At 35.6% G+C, this 19,296-nt stretch overlaps 1 protein-coding gene across 8 annotated transcripts in view; it reads right to left on the bottom strand.

Annotated features, from left to right (window-relative positions):
* The window catches only part of COP1 (COP1 E3 ubiquitin ligase), a 256,822-nt gene that overhangs the window by 24,701 nt on the left and 212,825 nt on the right, over nucleotides 1-19,296 (bottom strand). The window contains exon 19 of one of the 8 annotated variants that reach the window (XR_006214220.1): nucleotides 10,941-11,016. The exons of 6 other annotated variants lie outside the window; for them this stretch is intronic. Coding sequence is in view for 1 of the 2 variants with exons in the window: in XM_042976911.1 (XP_042832845.1) it covers nucleotides 2,946-2,987 (42 nt within the window). In the remaining variant the exon portion in view is untranslated. Of the gene's footprint in view, nucleotides 1-2,675; nucleotides 2,988-10,940; nucleotides 11,017-19,296 lie in introns of those variants that run through there. One more of the 8 variants, XM_042976911.1, reaches the window with a different exon arrangement.

Raw genomic sequence — 19,296 nt, forward strand, 5'->3', positions numbered from 1 at the left:
ATATTATCTCCAGACACCCACAACTTCCCTCACATATCAACGCCTCTGTACCTTGGATGCTCTCCTGAATAAAGCTCACGAACAATGTGCTTGCAATCACACAGCTGACAGAAAACAACTACTTGGTGTACACCACAGAGGGCCTCTGACCATCGAGTGTGCATTTCGAAGGGTGCTATCTGCACAACCCTCCAGAACACTCTGGCAAAACCGTCTGGAGAGTTCGGTGCTGCTCCAGGGCTACCACATAACACATGACAAACAGCAATGAATGTAAGACACGGGGCCCCAGACTGCATTTCAGTTCTGCCATAGCACTGCTTCACCTTCTTGGAGACTCAATTTCTTCAACAATAAAACAGGTAATTTTAGGTGCTTCACAGAATTTTTAAAGACTCAAAAGAAACCAAGTAAAGCATCTAACCAAAAAGGAAACGGAATATTATAGGCACCAAATAAGTGGCAGTTATTAAAACACTATAACCTAAATTTCTTTACAATTAAAAGGCAGTTGACTGAAGTATGACTATCTGAATATATCAGTCACCATATTCATGATCTTATAAAATTGACAAAAAACATAAAGTAGGCTCCCTAGCTTAAGTAGACTTAAATGTTATCTTAACTCTTTCCTAGAGCACTAAGTAGCTCTTATTGCAGTAGCTGCACATGTTGATATTTTTTGCTCTCAAACTAGAAGCAAGGAATAAACAGGGGCAACGCTAAATAAAGTACAATTAGAGAATAATACACTTGAATGGCAGCTGGCAAAATGCATTCTGTAGGTGTATCACTAACTTAGAAACCAGAAAGCATAGAGATGAAACGGTTAACAGGAACAAAAAAGTAGGGATGGGGCTGGGAAAGGATGAGAGGACTTAGGTAAGTGGGAGAGGGAGAGCAAGGCAACACAGATTTATTACGAACAACGTGAACACAGTTCCAGGCAAGAAAAGGAATAGTACTGGGCAATGAGCAAACTTACTTTTTTTTATTTTTTATTTTAAATTGTATTTTGAGAGAGGAAGAGTATGTGCATGCAAGCAGGGGAGGAGCAGAGGGAGAGGGAGAGAGTCTTAAGCAGGCTCCACACCAAGCGCAGAGCCCAGAAAAGGCACGAAAGCTCTATGCCCTGCTGTCACCACTGCCACCTTTTGAAAGACAGGTCTTTAACTCCAGCTTTAAGATCTTGATTTGCTACAAGCACTACAAGAATATTCTAGACTGCATTTTTGTTACTGAGGAAATCAGAAAGAATCCCAGCCTATTACCCAATGTTTCCCTTGGAGCTGGTCCTTAAAACATCTTCCAAAGTGACTGACTTCCTGGGAACTTAGAAAGCCTCCTTATGTGGCTCTTGGAAGGGTTTAAGATAGTAATACCTAATGACTCCTGTGAAATGAAGAACGCAGGTTCTGTAGTGGCCACTGCTGGAACACCTCCCAGATATGAACATTATTATAAACATTATTATAAATTATAAACATTACTAGAAATTTCTAGTGGGATCAAGACTGGATGTGCTGGGGATGGGATCTCTGCTTCTCCCATGTAATTCTAGGCTATTTAATAAAAGGAAAGAAGAGAAACTATGCATTTCATAAAGATATAATAGCAACAACAACAAAATGGATGTTCCTGGCTCTCACCCTCAGAAACTCTAACTTAATAAGTCTGAGGTCTAGAAACTCGCATTTTTAATACAAATCTCAGGTAATTAATAATTCTGAAGTAGATGATCAGTAAGATCATACTTTGAAAAAACACTAGTACAGATATTAAAAACTGTCTATAGATGTTGAATTCAGAGAAAGGAGAAGTCTGCATTTTTCTGCTATTGGTTAAGAGGTTGTTGAGAGGGAAGTGGAGAGGAAAGATTTACTTGTTAAAACAAACAACAGTAACAACAACAACAACAAAACCATTACTGAGTGCCTATTTACCTGATCCCATGCCAAGGCCAAAACAAGACCAAGATAAACAGGACAATAGTTTTTAATCTAATGAGGCTTCTGAGTTCAGTGAAAATGATCATAGACCTAAAGCTTGTTTTAATACTTTTACATAATCTATATAAATTTACTCAGTTATCAGTACTGGAATTCGAACTACAGAAGTAGCTCACAGTAGTTTAGTAGAAAACTTAATTTCATAAATGGGAATCTATGAAAATTTAAAATAAAATGAAATAAAATTAAAATCTGAGTACTAGTAAATGTCCTATTCTGTTTTCTTCATGCTACCTTTCCCACATTTTAAACTAGTCCATACCATGGGTATTGAGGAGGGCACCTTTTGGGATGAGCACTGGGTGTTGTATGGAAACCAATTTGACAATAAATTTCATATACTGAAAAAATAAATAAATAAAATAAAATAAAATAAAATAAAATAAAATAAAATAAAATAAACTAGTCCATACCAAAGGAAAATACATGACACGGGCACAACTTCACAGAATGCAGATTTGAACTCTTTACCTCTATTTCCTTGTTCTTTTTTAATGTTTATTTTTGAGAGAGAGAGAGAGAGAGAGAGAAAGAGAGAGAGAGCGCGCATGCAAGTGGGGGAGGAGCAGAGTAAGAAGGGGACAGAGGATCCAGAGGATCCAAAGCGGGCTCTGTGCTGAGAGCCCAATGCAGGGCTCAAACTCATGAAATGTGAGATCACAACCTGAGCTGAAGTTGGATGCTTTATCAACAGAGCCACCCAGATGTCCCAAACTCTTCACCTCTATTTTCAAGTGATGTTATTCCTGCAAAGGATTCAATGAGACTGAGGTAAAGAGTGGGTTAACACAAAGAAAACTAGAAGATGTTGACTTTTACTGCATGTGGAGTTACAGGTTCTTAAATATTACACATTTTTAAAAAATATTTACCATTTCTGAGGTGATGGGAAGAAGTAAGAGCTGTTCGTATGGGCCAACACTGTAAGACTTGAAGTCACGGGAAAATATAATAGGCTTCCTTGTGCAGCAGGAGCTCCTTGTCACCAGAAGTATTCAAAAAGTTTGAAGGACACCCCATTAGACATGTTATAGAATTCATTTCTACAAAGGCCAAAAGGTAAGGAAATCTAATGGTAGTCATCTACTCAACACTCTACTACTTGTGTAGTTACAAAACTCAGCACTGTACTTAAAAGACTTCCTGTCTAATGACATTCTAATATGTAACAAACAGGAAAGAAAAGGGCATGTGGGCACAGTGAGCAGCAAGGTCAAAGGCACAAGGGTTAATAAACAAATAAACAAACAAACCATGATGGGGTGTTTGAGGGTCTTTAATCAGTTCAGTGTTGCCGGAGTGCAGAATGTGCCTATGTAAGTGGCAGGTGACCATGCTGAAGAAGTGGGTAGGGGCTTGATAAAGGAGGGTGTTAAATGTCACATAAAGAAGCTTATATTTTATTCTATAATCATCAGGACATGACTGAGCATTTTAAATAGCTCAGGTAAATTAGCCTGGGACTATTAGGTAATGGCAGGGGATGATGAAAGCCTGAACTAGCAGCGGTACGTGACAGAGTAGCAGGGGACAAAACAGAATATGGAATCAAAATTGAGAGGGAAATGAGATCAGATTTGTGCTTAGACATGTACCAAACTTGTTTTTACATTTCTAAGACTCCATTCTTTAATGGTCAAAATTTTGTACTTACGTAGATTTGATTTTAAATTTAGGGATTACTGAAGAATAGGACTGCATTTAATAAAACTGAAAACAATCCAACATTTTTCATGTTGTGATAAATCACCGCAATAGTCTATATTGTCTGAACTTCCACAGAAATTCCCTTGACTCGTAAGTAAAATACCAAATTGCCATAAAAGTGTCTTCACAACTGTCAGTTACATGTAAGAAGCCTGGCAAACTTCCTAGAAACATTCCTTATCTGAGACTAAATGATTAAAAATCCTAATGGTTAAGATCCTGTCACATCACAACTTCTAGATACCATCAATATTTTCCTCACACTTCAAAAATTCTTGTTCCTGGCTAAATAGGTCTTGAGACTTTTATTAGAAAACAAATTTCAGAAAAATGGTTTCATTGCTACTAACAATTCAGATACTGAATTGTCTTTTATAATTGAGATTACTTCTGTCACTCAACTAAATGACTACATGTGGTATGGTGGGGAGGGGTGATTATAGATGAACATACATTATCATTATAAACCATATTTTGCAAAAGGTAATTATCCCTAAAATGTTATACGAAATAAAAGGCCTATTACTATTAACACAGTTCTGAAATATGCTGACAATACACAAATTTAAATAGCAAGAAGTCTAAGATAATTAAAAGTGAATGTTAAAACCCCATATATCTGTAGAAGTAATGCAAGTACTAAAAACTAGAGAGCTGAGCTTAGAGATGGAGAAAGCTGGAAAGAGCAATGCTCCTATGATTGCAAGAAAAAAGCTCAACTACTGCTAATTAATGACATTTATTGAACCTATTAAAGAACTGAATCACAGGCGAAACAATCTAAAACCAGAAGAAACTGGCACCTGCATGGAGAGAGAATACCAGAGTACGGTAAAACCTGGGATGCAAGCAACTTGTTCTGCAAGTGTTCCGTAAGACGAACATTTTTAATAAATTTTAACTTGATAAATTAAAGGTCTTGCAATATGAGTAGGACCTGACACCAAATGTCACATGATCACAACTGGGCTGATGGTTCTCTCTTTCTCTCCCTCTCTCCCTCTCTCTCTCTCTCTGTCTGCAGGACTGTGGGTGATCATTTCCCATGCTCAGATGCTTGGTCTCAGGCTGTGGTGTTTGGCAGAAATCAGTGATTTTTCAGAACGTTGGAAGGTGCCCACAACTGGCAGTAGTGTACTTTTTGTCACTTCAAAGCACTTATGGGCAGTCCCTTGCTTTTCTGTACAAGAGTCAGTTTAGGAATGCCTTGCTTCATTCCAGGTCAGGCTGCCTGCAGATGTAGACCCTTTTCCCTGCTGCCTTATTGCCAGTTACATTAAATACAGCATATGACAAGAATTGATTCATACGGTACTGTAGTCAACATCCATGCGAGCGTATACAGTGGCCCCCACGCAGAAAAAGATTCCAATGAGCCAGTAGATAGCAGTGATTCCGTTAGTGATAGTGGAAGTCGTCCTACACAATAACCCTCCTCTCTTTTGTCTCCCTCATACCAGCCACAAAGGTTTTCAAAGGTAAGTGCAGGTTAATTTGTTTATTCTTACTATTTTGTATTTTATTATTTTGTCTTATATTACAGTATTTAATCCTGTTTATATGAATATTTTTAGGTTACAGAACAAATCATCTGAGTTTCCATTATTTCTTATGGGGAAATTCGCTTTGATATACAAGTGCTTTGGATTACCAGCATGTTTCCAGAAGGAATTATGCATACAAACCATGGTTTTACTGTATTTGCTTACCTGAAACAGAAATAGCTGGACAAGCCAGTGGGAAGATTAAGTTAGCGTTTAACAAAATGCTACAAGGTGGCTAGCACAAAAGTATGAGGCCCCTGCAGCCATAAACACTGGGAGAGGGGTGCAGTGTGCTCTTCCAAAATTTTCTAAAATCTTGGAAACACAACCATTTCCTAAAGTCATTGTTAAGAAAATACATACAGTAACAGTACATTTTGCATGATCAGTTACACACGCTAATTTTCAATAAGATTCTTTGTGGTATTTTCTGTTGTGCTATCTTCAAGTTCACGTATTCTCCCCTCAGATTTGTCAGACACACACCTACTATGTCCTCTAAAGAACAAAAGCTTTAGTCTGTAGAGAAATGGATGGGGAGGAGGGGTGGTCTGAGGACACTGGTAGAAAGTAACTGCAGTTGAGGGAGAGGAACAGAAAACAAAGTGTTTTACTCTCAGGGGAAGGTCAGAAACATATGCTAGCATGACATTTAGAAGATGGGCAGAAAGAACTGTGAAGTCCACAACTCCAAGACCTAGGTTCATAGGACCAAACTTGGACTGAGGATTAATCCAAACTTCAAAGAATGTCCTTCCTCTCATAACCACCCCACCACATAAACAAGCACTAAGAAATAAAATTAGAAAGGAATATAGCAAGGATTACTACAAGAGACAGATTTGTTCTGGGAAACAATGCAAAGAGCAGACCAAAACCTCAGCAGAGAACACACTGAGAAAAATCCTCTGGCAAAGCAGCCAATATTCTACACACAAAGTATCACGAGAATATGGTGCTCTGAGGGTAATCATAGCAACAAAAAACTTCAAAACAACCTCAATCATGACTACATTAACACAACCCCCACAATGAAGTCTGTGAGAATGAAAAGCAGACTCACCCACAGCATAAAAAATATTTCCCTCAGTACCTACTGTCCCACACAACGCATGGCTTTTAACCAAATATGACAAGGCATTCAGGGAAAACCAATCTGAGGAGACAAAGCAATCATTAAACTAAATTCAGTATGACACAGATGTTGGCACTATGTGAAAGTAACTATCATCAGTGCATTAAAGAAAAGAGTCCAATGAAAAAGGTAGAAAATGTGTAAGATCAGATAATTTCAGCAAAGAGACTTAAACTATGAGAAGGAATCAAACAAATGGTAGAAACCAAAAACACAGTAACAGAATGAACAATTCCTTTAATGGTATGATCAGCAGACTTGACAAATCTGAGGGAAGAATACGTGAACTTGAAGATAGGACAACAGAAAATACCACAAAGAATCTTTATTGCAAATTAGCATGTGTAACTGATCATGCAAAATGTACTGTTACTGAATATATTTTCTTAACAATTGACTTATTAAGTTTCCCAAGAAACTTGTTTTCAAGATTAATACATCAAACACTCAGGTGATAATGCAGAGTAGACAATTATTTACACTACAATAAAATAATGTTCCATTTACAAAAATAGAAATATAAAAAATTATAATTAAATTTATAAGCAAACTATAAGAAAATTTGTAATTAAATAGTTCTACATCCTTTTTTTTTACTACTTCTTACCCATATCACATGAAAATTTTATTTCATATTCTTTCTTTAGATTCTCTATAAATACTTTCAGATCTACCACCAGACATACTGACTATCAACAAACTGTGAGAAAGAGTAAACCAATTATGGATGCACTCCTTTTATTTCAAATTTGGATATTTTACTCTAAACAATTCCTCCCATAAAGTTCATGTTAAAAGTTAAACATTTTTTACACCTATTCAAAGTTATACTAATAACTCATGGCATACCCCATAAAACATACCTTTAATAAGGTAGCTGATACACATAAACCCCGTTGAAACTTCTTTTCGTAAACAGATTTAATATTTTTAGATGGGATAAAGGTGTTTTTATAATCCTATTTACCTCTTCTTCCTTTTTATTTGTGAGATTACATGCAGATTATTAGCAATTATTATGGAGTTATTTTTTTCTTTTTAATGTGTATTTTGTTAGAATAGGAATTCATGAGACTTTTTTAAATTTTTAAATTTTTTTTAACTGAAGTGTAATTAACATAACAGTGTTATATTAGATTCAGGTATACAATATAGTGATTCATCAATTCTATATATTACTCAGTGTTCACAATACGCATACTCTTAATCCCCTTTATGTCTTTCACCCATCCCCCACCCACTTCACCTCTGGCAACTACGTTTAATCTCTGTATTTTTTTTAAAAAATTTTTTAATGTTTATTTTCTTTTTGAGAGAAAGAGAGAGTGAGCAGGGGAGGGGCAGAGAGAGAGAGACACACACACACAAACACACAGAATCTGAAGCAGGCTCCAGGCTCTAAGCTGTCAGCACAGAGCCTGACACCAGGCTCGAACTCATAAACCACGAGATCATGAGCTGAGCAGAAGTCAGAGGCTCAGTTGCTTCTGACTTCAGCTCATGTCAGGATCTCGTGGTCTGTGAGACCTTTTTATAAAAGCCCAAATGTCCACCGACGGATGAATGGATAAAGAAAATGTGGTATATATACACAATGGAGTACTACTCAGCAATCAAAAAGAATGAAATCTTGCCATTTGCAACTACGTGGATGGAAATGGAGGGTGTTATGCTAAGTGAAATTAGTCAGAGAAAGACAAAAATCACATGACTTCACTCATATGAGGACTCTTAAAGAGACAAAACAGATGAACATAAGGGAAGGGAAGCAAAAATAATATAAAAACAGGGAGGGGGACAAAACAGAAAAGACTCTTAAATACGGAGAACAAACTGAGGGTTGCTGGAGGGGGTATGGGCTAAATGGGTAAGGGGCATTAAGGAATCTACTGAAATCATTGCTTCACTATATACTAACTTATTGGGATATAAATTTTAAAAAATAAAAAATAAAGTTAAATCAAAAAAAATTAAAAAAAAAAAAAAGGTAACAAAGCAAACCGAGGCAGAGTGATTTGGTTAAGTTTCTCACTCTCTTAGGTAACATGAATCTAGAGTGGAAGTAATAAAAGAAAAAATGAAAGGATTAAAATAAAGAGCTTCTAATACACTTACTCTGTGACTTCTTTGTTTCATTTTAAGTTTGCGAAGCTATATAAAAACTAAACTTCAAATCAAGAGCAGAAAACTAACATAATTTTTAGCAATTGGTATTGCTAGTACAATTTAATGCATAGCCTTATCAAGCCAACTTGCCAGACTACATTTCATAGCACTCATTTTTAATCATTAATATTTTGATCCCCTTTAGAAATCTAATAAAAGCAATAAGCTCTCTAGAAAAATAATCACATGGACAGGCAAACTTTTTCATATGCTTTTAGTGGGTCAAATAACATCCTAAAAAAACCTTGTGGGGTAACATGAATTCCAAATTTTTACTAGACAAATTTGATTTGTATGAGACAAAGCAAAGAGTCCCAAAGGACCATTAAGAGGAAGCAACTAAGCAACCGCTAATCTAATTAACACACATATTTAATAAGGAGCTTTAAAAAAAGAATTCAGTCCAGTAAAACTAGTCAATCGCATCAACTAAGAACTAGTCTGAAGTGTTAGAATTACCATCCATTCTATTTCTTTTAGTATTTCAACATTCACAGAGCTAAAATGCAAGGCTACAGTTGCACAGTTAGAAAATGGGGATGCTACTGCATCGATGCTTCCATTTTACATGTAGGTTAAGTTGTACAATCAAAACTTCACAGCAGTGTTAGGGAAAAAAGCATCAGTCTATTATTTTTTCCTATCTCATAATAATCCTTCAAAATATTAAGTTATTAGAACCGAAGCTTTTCATTAGAGGAACATGAGAGGAGCAGATGTTATTAAGATGCAATATAAATCCAAACAATAACTTCCCATTAACCTGTGGTAATTAAGAGTCTATCTGAACACTTACTAACAATGTGAAGTTGCCAAAATCAACGCAAAACACAAAGCAGTAATTAACAGTATTAGAAACATTACAATAAGAGTAAATTAGTAAAGAATATGGGAACAAAAAATGTTCAAATTTTAGGGAGAATTAAAAAAATGAATTGGTTTTTTTTCTTGCCACTGTTATTTGTAAAATAGTCATATTGAGAAGTACAGTCCTCGAAAGGCGTTACAATTTGTTCAATAAGGATTTCTAAATAACGTCTAAAAAAAATCCCCCCTACAAAGCTTGTTTCTGCATGTTTTCAACATCAGGAAAGTTTCTCGTCTAAGGTAAGTTATGTCTAACTGGCAGAGGGATTCTCTGCTGGGGGCTAGTGCACACCCCAGAAGTAGAGGCAGTTATACCATCTGTGAATTTAGAAGCTGAATCAAGAGAGAAATAATGCAAACCAAGGAGTTTCTCAATGTTCTCATGAGTGGACCTACATGTAAACTATATGGTCTAACGATAAGCATGTAAGTTGGGTTTACATATGGCCACTGGGCAACAGAAATCTGGTCTACAACCCCTTCAAATTAAAGAGGGAAACTGAGGCACCTGGGTGGCTCAGTCGGTTGAGCATCCGACTTCAGCTCAGGTCATGATCTCACGGTTCGGGAGTTCAAGCCCACATCGGGCTCCGTGCTGACAGCTCAGAGCCTGGAGCCTGCTTCCAGATTCTGTGTCTCCCTCTCTCTCTGCCCCTCCCCACTTACACTCTGTGTCTCTCTCTCTCAAAAATGAATAAACATTAAAATAAAAATAATTTAAAAAGAGGGAAATGAAATTCAGATAAGTTAGGTGACTTACCTACATGCAAAAAGTTAATTAACTGCTATAAGTCTTCATCCCTTTAAAGAAATAGTAGATCCTGCAAATTTAACTTCAAATATATCTCCCAAATTCTTGGACCGAGGTGAAGCTCCATCACCAGTGCCTTTGTACTCTTGCCTACCACATCTGTTTTTCTGTTAATTAAACTAAAACCACTAATCAAAAGTTGAAGTCAATCACTTTTCTTAAAGTCCTTTATATAGTTGCACAGAAAAAGTTCAAGGTTCTTAACACAGTCTAGAACGACCCTTAAAAAAAAATCGTTCTTCATCTACCATTTCGTGTTTCATCTCCCACTAGTCCTGTTACATCCTAGCAGCTCCAAACACACAGGGCTCTTTCAGACTCTTAAGCTTTTGTACCTGCTGTTCCTTCTACCTGGAAATATACCTGGAATAGATTTGCATAACTTACGCAAAATACTAAGATAGGAGGGCAGGGGAGATGCTCAAATGTTAATTTTCTAACTTTTACATATTATCACTAGCAGTACTACCATTTACTGAAAAGTTACCATGTATGAGTGTTTCATATGCATAATGTCATCTGCTTCCTAACAACACTTTACAGTATTTAAATATTCGTATTAACTCACTACAAAAATGAGGAAGTAAACTCAAAAAGGATAAGGAATTTTTCTAAGGTGTCACAGCTAGCAACAGAACCAAGGTTTATAACTAAAAATCAGATATACCTCATGTCCCTCTTCTCACCTCGTCAGCTCTTACCTTCATCGCCCCATCCCAGACCATCAGTGCCTGTCACGGTTAAGAGGAACTACAGTGTAAAAACTGCTCTGTTTTTCTGGAAATCAAAATAACAGTAGATATCAAAAGCTAAAAAATATTCTGAACCCTTTCATCTAGTTTTTCCCTCACTTACAGGATTTTGTATTACAAATACTGCAAGAGAAAAGGGGAAAAACAATACGCCCCAAAACATTATGAACTTATAACTATGAAAAACTTAAGAGGCAGCCTAAATGTTTAATAATAAAAGACAAACAGTAATTCATAATAAATGTAAATGCCTTCCACTAACATTATGATGTAAAGAGAGAAAATGCTTAGATGTAACTAGTGTAAAAAGCTAAATACAAGATATGTTTATAATGTAAAACTATTTAAGAAATGTAGGCCGAAGACTGGAAGGACAAACATCAAAACATTAACTGCTGTTCTGTTTACATGCTACAATTACAGGTCAATTTTCCCAATTCTCTATTTTCTAAAAGTTCTCTATTAATGAAGAAAAATGTAACACTCCACAGTGGAGACGATGAAGGGATGAAAGAAAGTCATTACGGGCCTCCTGAGTAAGACCTAACTGGATCTAGAGGCCCTAAATGCAGAAGCTAAGTTTATCCTCGGTCAGGCATCACAACAGGCACAGAGGGAAAGCTGTGGTTATTCTGATTGGTTTTGAGTCTTCTGATATATCACTTGTATATTTTAGCAAGCGTAAGAGAAAATTGAATAATTCAAATGCAAATGTTCACGCAAAGAACCAAAACCTCATGCTTATTCTAAAAAGTAATTGCCACTTATCTATCACATAGTAGAACCATGCATGGCATCTAAACTGGGTGAGAGAATTTCTTCCTAAGGGTTTATTCACACCTATTCACAGCGAATAGTTTCACTCTCAATAACTCAGCTTGATGCAAATCTTTACACCTAAAAAAACCCACAAGACATACACAAGCTTAAAAATAACTTATGTTTTTTGATAAATCTCATCCAATAGAAAAAATACTATTTACTATTACTAGTACCAAAAAACAAAACTCTTTCACCCCATTAGTTATAACAAATGGGGGAGGGAGCGTAAAGTTAATACTAGAGTTAAAGACTTAACAAAAAACCAAAAACCAAAAACCAAAATAACCCTTGAGAAGTGATTTTTTTCTTCATATCCCTAAAATGATGATTTGGAAAGCAGAAAATAAAAAGGAAAAATAAGTAAAAGCATGCCCCTAATGCATAGAAAACAATCTCAACTCTGGTCAAAATTATGTAGTTTTCTTCATTCTGCATCTTCACTATAGAAAGACTGAACCTTATTTTTAAACATGGTGAGGACTCTGATGGAGAGTGTAAAAATCTACAGGGTAACCAGGCTTTCCCTTAACAATAATGACCAGTGAGATCCCTAGAAGGGATCCTACAATTTGTTTTGCTGACAATAACTCATCCTTTCCACTAATAAAGGAAAACACAGTTCTCAGATCTTAAAAATCCTGAGAAATTTAAAAAACTTAGAATTAAAAAGTCTTAAACCTTTACAAAACCGAAAACTTTGAGAAAATGGAAATATTCCTCATAAAACAAGGACTTCTACTGAATTTTGAAGCTGCAGAGCTAACTTATTAATTGGGAGAAGCATAATTAGCCTTTTACTCTTTTCAGAATACAGAATAAAACTGCTTTTAAATATAAATGCTCACATTATCCATTCTTATTAAATGACATTTTGGATTTATCCAAACCATTATAGTTTTCTATTAGCAAACATCAAGGATTATCACATGAATTACAGATTTGTTGTTTAGAAAAAAAACAGTAGGAAAATGCACAGGAGTATGACTTGTGAAACTTAAATTATCCTTGGCTGCTATATATTTCAAAGGTATCTAGATAATCTGGCATGAAATAAAAGATTTCACTTTTTACTTATCAGGTGATAATATTATATGAGAATCCCTAAGATATATAATAATTCTTAGCAATTTTTTTAAAATAAAAAGATAGGGGCACCTGGGTGGCTCAGTTGGTTAAGCAACCGACTTCAGCTCAAGTCACGATCTTGTGTTCCTGAGTTTGAGCCTCACACTGGGCTCTCTGCAGTCAGCGCGGAGCTTGCTTTGGATCCTCTGTCTCCCTTTCTCTGCCCTCCTCCACTCTGTGCTCTCTCAAAAATAAACAAACATTTAAAATAAAAAATAAAGGGGCGCCTGGGTGGCTCAGTTGGTTGAGCGTCTGGCTTCGGCTTCACAGTCTGTGGGTTCGAGCCCCGCATCAGGCTCTGTGCTGACAGCTTACAGCCTGGAGCCTGCTTCGAATTCTGTGTCTCCCTCTCTCTCTGCTCCTCCCCCACTCATGCTCTGTCTCTCTCTCTCCTTCAAAAATAAGTAAAAACATTAAAAAAATTTTTGTAATAAAAAATAAAAAGATAAACTCTTGGGCCTCCTAAAATAAACCAAAGTTTGGAATGTTGTGAGAAATAAAAAAACACTATAAACAAAGGCAACTACTACTATCTTGCTTTCCAAATCTCTACAGAGCAACTCACAAAGATACACTTGGTATATCACAAAGCCACAGCTCTAGATACTTAGGATTTAAAAAAGGAAATTAACAAAAGGAACTAAATCTTGAAGTCAGATTTACTTTCTATATAATCTATCCCAAAAGCTTCCTACTTCTATCAAAGTTGAAGACCTTGAAGACAGGGACGCCTGGGTGGCTCAGTCAGTTAAGAGTCCAACTTTGACTCAGGACATGATCTCATGGTTTGTGAGTTTGAGCCCTGCTTGGGCTCTGTGCTAACAGCTCAGAGCCTGGAGCCTGCTTCAGATTCATTCATTCATTCATTCATTCATTCTCTCTCTCTCTCTCTCTCTCTCTCTCTCTACCCCTCCCCCATTCACACTCCATCTCTCTCTCAAAAATTAAACATTAAAAAGAAAAAAAAAAGATGGGGGCCACCTGGGTGGTTTAGTCGGGTAAGCGTCTGACTTCAGGCCATGATGTCATGGTTCACAAGTCTGAGCGCCACATTGGGCTCTGTCTTAACAGCTCAAAGCCTGGAGCCTGCTTCAGATTCTGTGCCTCTCTCTCTGCCCCTTCCCCACTTGTGTGCCCAGACACGCACGCACATGAGCACTCTCACTCATTAAAATAAATAAAAACATTTTTTAAAAGTTAAAAACAAAAAAGACCTGAAGACAAACATAAGCATGATAAACTGTCTATTTAATTCTCAACAGTGTGTAAAAAGTCTGGTCATTTAAACCAAATGTTTCAGATTTATTACCTGCCTTTATCTTTACCTTTTGGTTAGCTATCACAGTTCAAATAAAGAATCTTTTATCCAAGTTAATCTTATCTAGAGTAAAACAAGACTAATAAAAATAGCCCCAAAATGAAATAGCTTCTTTACAGTAATTATAATAGATTGACTTTTCTTTAATCTATATAATCAAATTATTTCTATGTTCAGCAGTAATAACTTTATCCCATCCCGGAAATACCAACGCCAACTTCTGATAGTTTATTTGAAAAAAATACATAAAATGGGATTTAAGAAATAGTGGAAATAAGGGAGATCTGAAACGCACAAAACCCTGGAGTGATCACATCAACAGAGAGCTGTCATGAGAACAACAGGAATTAATGTGAGACTAGAGAAGTAAAATACAAGCATATATTTCTCTTCCTCAGATAGTATGCAAGTTTGAATTAGTAGGAAACACTTTTCTCTTAAACGATTCCTGTCCTTGGTTCATTCTGCTTTGAGTAATAACTAAGTAAATTTTTATTCAACTAGAAAATAAATAACCATGGTATTTCATACATACATTTTAGCATATAAAACCAACTTAAGTAGTGTTCATTAAAAACTTTTAAGTCAAGGAAATGATATTCAATATTCACTCTCTGGCCTTCTACTACTTCTAATATAGAAATTTGGTAGGAACTATCCAAAGATAAACATTTAGAAACCAAAGTTAATCTCTTCCCATCTCAAAATATTTTAGACAATTTAAACTGTGGTGGGGTATTACTGAAAAAATTATTCATATACATATTGTTTCATGTTTATTTTTGAGAGAGCATGAGTAGGGGAGGGGTTGGGGGGGGGGGCGGGCAGAGGATCCGAAGCAGGCTCTGTGCTGACAGCACCGAGCCAGATGGAGGGCTCGAACTTACAAACTGTGAGATCACGACCTGAGCCAAAGTTATATGCTCAACCAACTGAGCCACCCAGGCACCCCTTTCATTTTTTAAATTATTTATAGGTTAATGGCATAATTCAGAATGCACTCTCAAATTAATAATTTTTTTCTCTTATACAAGGTAAAACAAAAAAAAAATAACAAAAACCAAGTAGCTTAAAGATTTCTGTCAATTCTATGCTTCAAAATTGGCATACTTTAGAAGGACAAACACTATTTCAAAAAAATTGTTTAATGAGAAAAATTGTAAAAACCATTCTGATGTAGGTCAAATTCCATTACAGTACATAAAAATTAACAATAACGATATATTTAAAATGTTGATTAGCAGACCTGCTAAATAATATTTTGTTGATTGCATTACAATATTCACTGTAAAATATCTAATGCAACAAATGTTTTCAAAGAAACTGTCCATACAGTAGTGGACATTAAGGTTAAGGAATATTTACACTTAATGAAATTTACTTAGAGAATAAATAAATAAATTACAGCTTTGCTTCAGTTTTCCACCACCTTCTTGATTCCTCTCTTTTCTACTTTCCCACCCCACTCTAGTCTGGACACTAAGGGAAGAGTGGAGCACTTAGGAGATGTGAGCCACAGTCTTCCTGGAAGTCAGGGTCCACGCTCAGAATCTTCTTTCCTTCCACGCCCAAGACAAGAGTTCATTCACATTGGCCCTCTTCCAGTCAGGAAAATTTTCTAAAGTGTTACAAATCATCCAGCTAGAGAAAAGAAGAAAGGAAAGGAAAGATAAAAGGAAAAAGAGAAACAGAAATGAAGAAAGAAGAGAAGAAAGAAAAAGAAGCTCTTGTGTTGTCTTCTCCATGTTCGTTGAAGAATTCAGGATCAGAAATAGCTTAGAAGTGTGGAAGTTAATATGTATTAAAGACTGGTGTTTTTTTAATTAAAGAAAAGAAAAAAGACTATTATCTTTTATTTGTCTCTTCCCAAGGGGATAATGGAGTAGCAAAATCTAACAGATATTAGATATTCATAATTATAATTATTACCTTGTTAGCAGATGCTATTTCTGTCTCTTGGTTACTATGTCTAACAAATCTCTTTCCAGTGGTAACATAAATCATCTGTTCCCAAACCTGAATATTCATATAATTTTCTAAGAAGGCCTGGGGAAGTTTTTAATACAAATCTCTACCATGCTTCCTTCCTTCTCCTAAATAGGGCTTCATGGGTCTAAGAATACATATGTTTTGTTTTGTGTGTGTGTGTGTGTGTGTGTGTGTGTGTATTTTTAAGATCCCCAAGGTGATTCTGATAATCAGTCAGGTTTGAGCATCACTGGCATAAATAAATTTTATTATAGATGCATTCTGCACTTTCATTAGAAAGCAGAATGGCTTTTTACATGTGCTTTAGTTTTGTGCAATCTGCTGCTTTATACACAGTGTTAGTACTAAGTCAGGGAGGGATGCCTATCTCTTAGATAAAAACATATGAATTGGAAAAGTAAATATGTTAAATCTTTTTGGAAGAAGACAAAATTGTAAAATAGTAGCAATGTTGAAAGGGAAGGAAGAACAGGCTATAAATCTAACAAAATATTAAGCTAATAATAAATACCAACTTTTGTATAGTCTCATGTACTTTAAAATTTTCATTGCTTTGAAAATAAGCAAAAGCCTGAAAGTTATCCCAAGGGGCAGACTGGTAATTATGAAATAATTATAAAGGTACCCATGAATGCTGATGTCAGGAAAACTAGTTTTCTTAAACTGATGTAATCTTGATATTACCACTGAGTTTCAAGGGAGTCTAATAGATGTCAGAAGTTATCTCCCACCTCTACTCCAACATTTCTTTGGTTCCAAAATTAGTATTTAATTAATTATGCAACAAGCAAGATAAAGGACAAGCCTGAGAGAATGTATCATTCATTACAAAAATCATATACTAATTACACATTACGTGCAAACAATTTGCTTAGTGCTAAGGATAATTAAAAATGAATGACACTAATAACAAACATTTATATAGCTCTTACTCTCTGCCAAAAGCTATTCTAAACTCTTTATGTACATTAACTTACTTTAACTTTATAATAATCCTAAGAGATAGGTTATTATTATCATCAGTACTTTATAGATGAGGAGGGGGGTGCCTGGCTGGCTCAGTCTTTAGAGTGTGCAACTCTTAATCTCGGGATCAGAGTTCAAGCCCACAGTGGGTGTGAAGCCTACTTAAAAGAATATTTTTCTAAATACGATGAGGAAATTGAAGCAAGGGACAGTTGAGGAACTTGAGTAAGGTCACAGAGCTACTATGTGGAAAATGTGATTGAACCTAGGTGGTCTGGTTGCATAGTCTATGCTGTTGTTCAATACAGTAGGATGCCTTTTTTCAAGTTCACAGGCTAGCAGGGAATAGGAGACATGAATATAATTAATACTACAGGTATTATATTATTCAGCAAATATTTTTTTAATGCTATTATTTTTTTTAACGTTTATTTATTTTTGAGAGAGAAAGAGAGCACAAGTGGGGAAGGGGCAGAGAGAGAGGGGGACACAGAATCTGAAGCAGGCTCTGGACTCCAAGCTGACTGTTAGCACAGAGCCCAACGCGGGGCTCGAACTTACGAACCATGAGATCATAACCTAAGCCGACGTCAGATGCTGAACCAACTGAGCCACCCACATGCTCCTATTCAGCAAATATTTTTAATGAATAGGAATCATGAAAGATTTAGGTAAAGAAAAGAAGATTCCTTAAGAATATAAGGTTTTAGTTAAAAACACTTTAAAAAAGTGTTTCACTATATTAAAGTCTTATTCGTTAGAAATAAGAATATAAAAAATGTATTTTATTTTATGACTGAAAAAGCTGCTCTCACCTACTAGGCTATAACTTTGTATAGTATGGGTGATAACAGAGTTGACAGATTCCCAAGCCAAGTTTTGCTGGACTTTGTTTCAAGGGAGGGAAATTAGGAAAATCCTTGTCCTGACATCGTTCATTTGAGAGTTACAGAAACTTCCATTATGATTCCTGTTGTTTCTGGCCACAAAAGAAAATATCCATCCTTAATAATCAATGCTTTTCCTGAGGATAGAGCATACATTTTTTAATAACTTTTGAAGAGCTGAGAAAGTGTTAAGTGTCCTTTCCAAGTACTGCCTTTTCCCATTAGATATCCATTTAGCATGGGTGACCCAAGACTAGGTAAGTATGTATGATGTGATTCAGAACTGATAAAACAATGATAAGGGCACCCTACTATCTCAGCAGGAGTTACAATGGACTTAGTATCTGCTTCCAAAAAAAATATGGTGTCCCTTTAAATAGTTATCATCATTTAAGAACAGAAACAGTCATTTACATTCTTGAGTCAATTTATATTTTATTCCACTAGTTTTAAATAAGGGTCATGTCAACAGAAGGATCCACAGATACAGAACACACATAATCTCCTTACCTAACTACACTCTCTGAATAAAGTAGTGGTGATAAAAAATATGTAACAGAAATCAAGAATAAACAGTATTGTCCCAAATTTATCTTAGCTTTATAGCAGTACTTTCACAGAGGATGTAGGGTGTGGGAGATAGTGGAATAGTCCTGAATTACAAACACCAAAATGCCAAAGGACTGATTATAAAACAAGATCTCAATTGCACGGTATTTCCCTTTCAATCAAGAATTTCTATTAAAAAGACAATTTTCAGTATGTAAGTATATAATATGTAACAATCAAAAGAATGTTTCAGAAAATTGTTTATGGAAACAATTAATTAAAAATGATTACGTATTTACGTAACAAAATATTTTCAAGATGGCAAAGATACTGGCATTACATCCCATGTTTCCATGCACACCGTTTCTTGGTGAAAGAGCAATGTAAGGAAACTTTTGTGGGAGGCAAACTAATTTTAAAGGTACTCATTTTCTTTAAATGGACAAATCCTGAAGGTTCTCTTCTAAAGAATGAATTAAGAATTTAAAGATTTACTGCAAAAAAAAAAATGCAAGAAGTACTCCAAGTAGTAAAGTTACATAGTAGTAAAAAGTAAACATTAATATCCCCAACAAAACAATGGTATGCCAGTTATGGTAAAACCTTAGAATAGAATAATATGCAGTCACTGGAAATACTCTTTTCAAAA

Source organism: Panthera tigris, chromosome F3, assembly GCF_018350195.1.
Source record: "Panthera tigris isolate Pti1 chromosome F3, P.tigris_Pti1_mat1.1, whole genome shotgun sequence".
NCBI classification, from domain to species: Eukaryota; Metazoa; Chordata; class Mammalia; order Carnivora; family Felidae; genus Panthera; species Panthera tigris.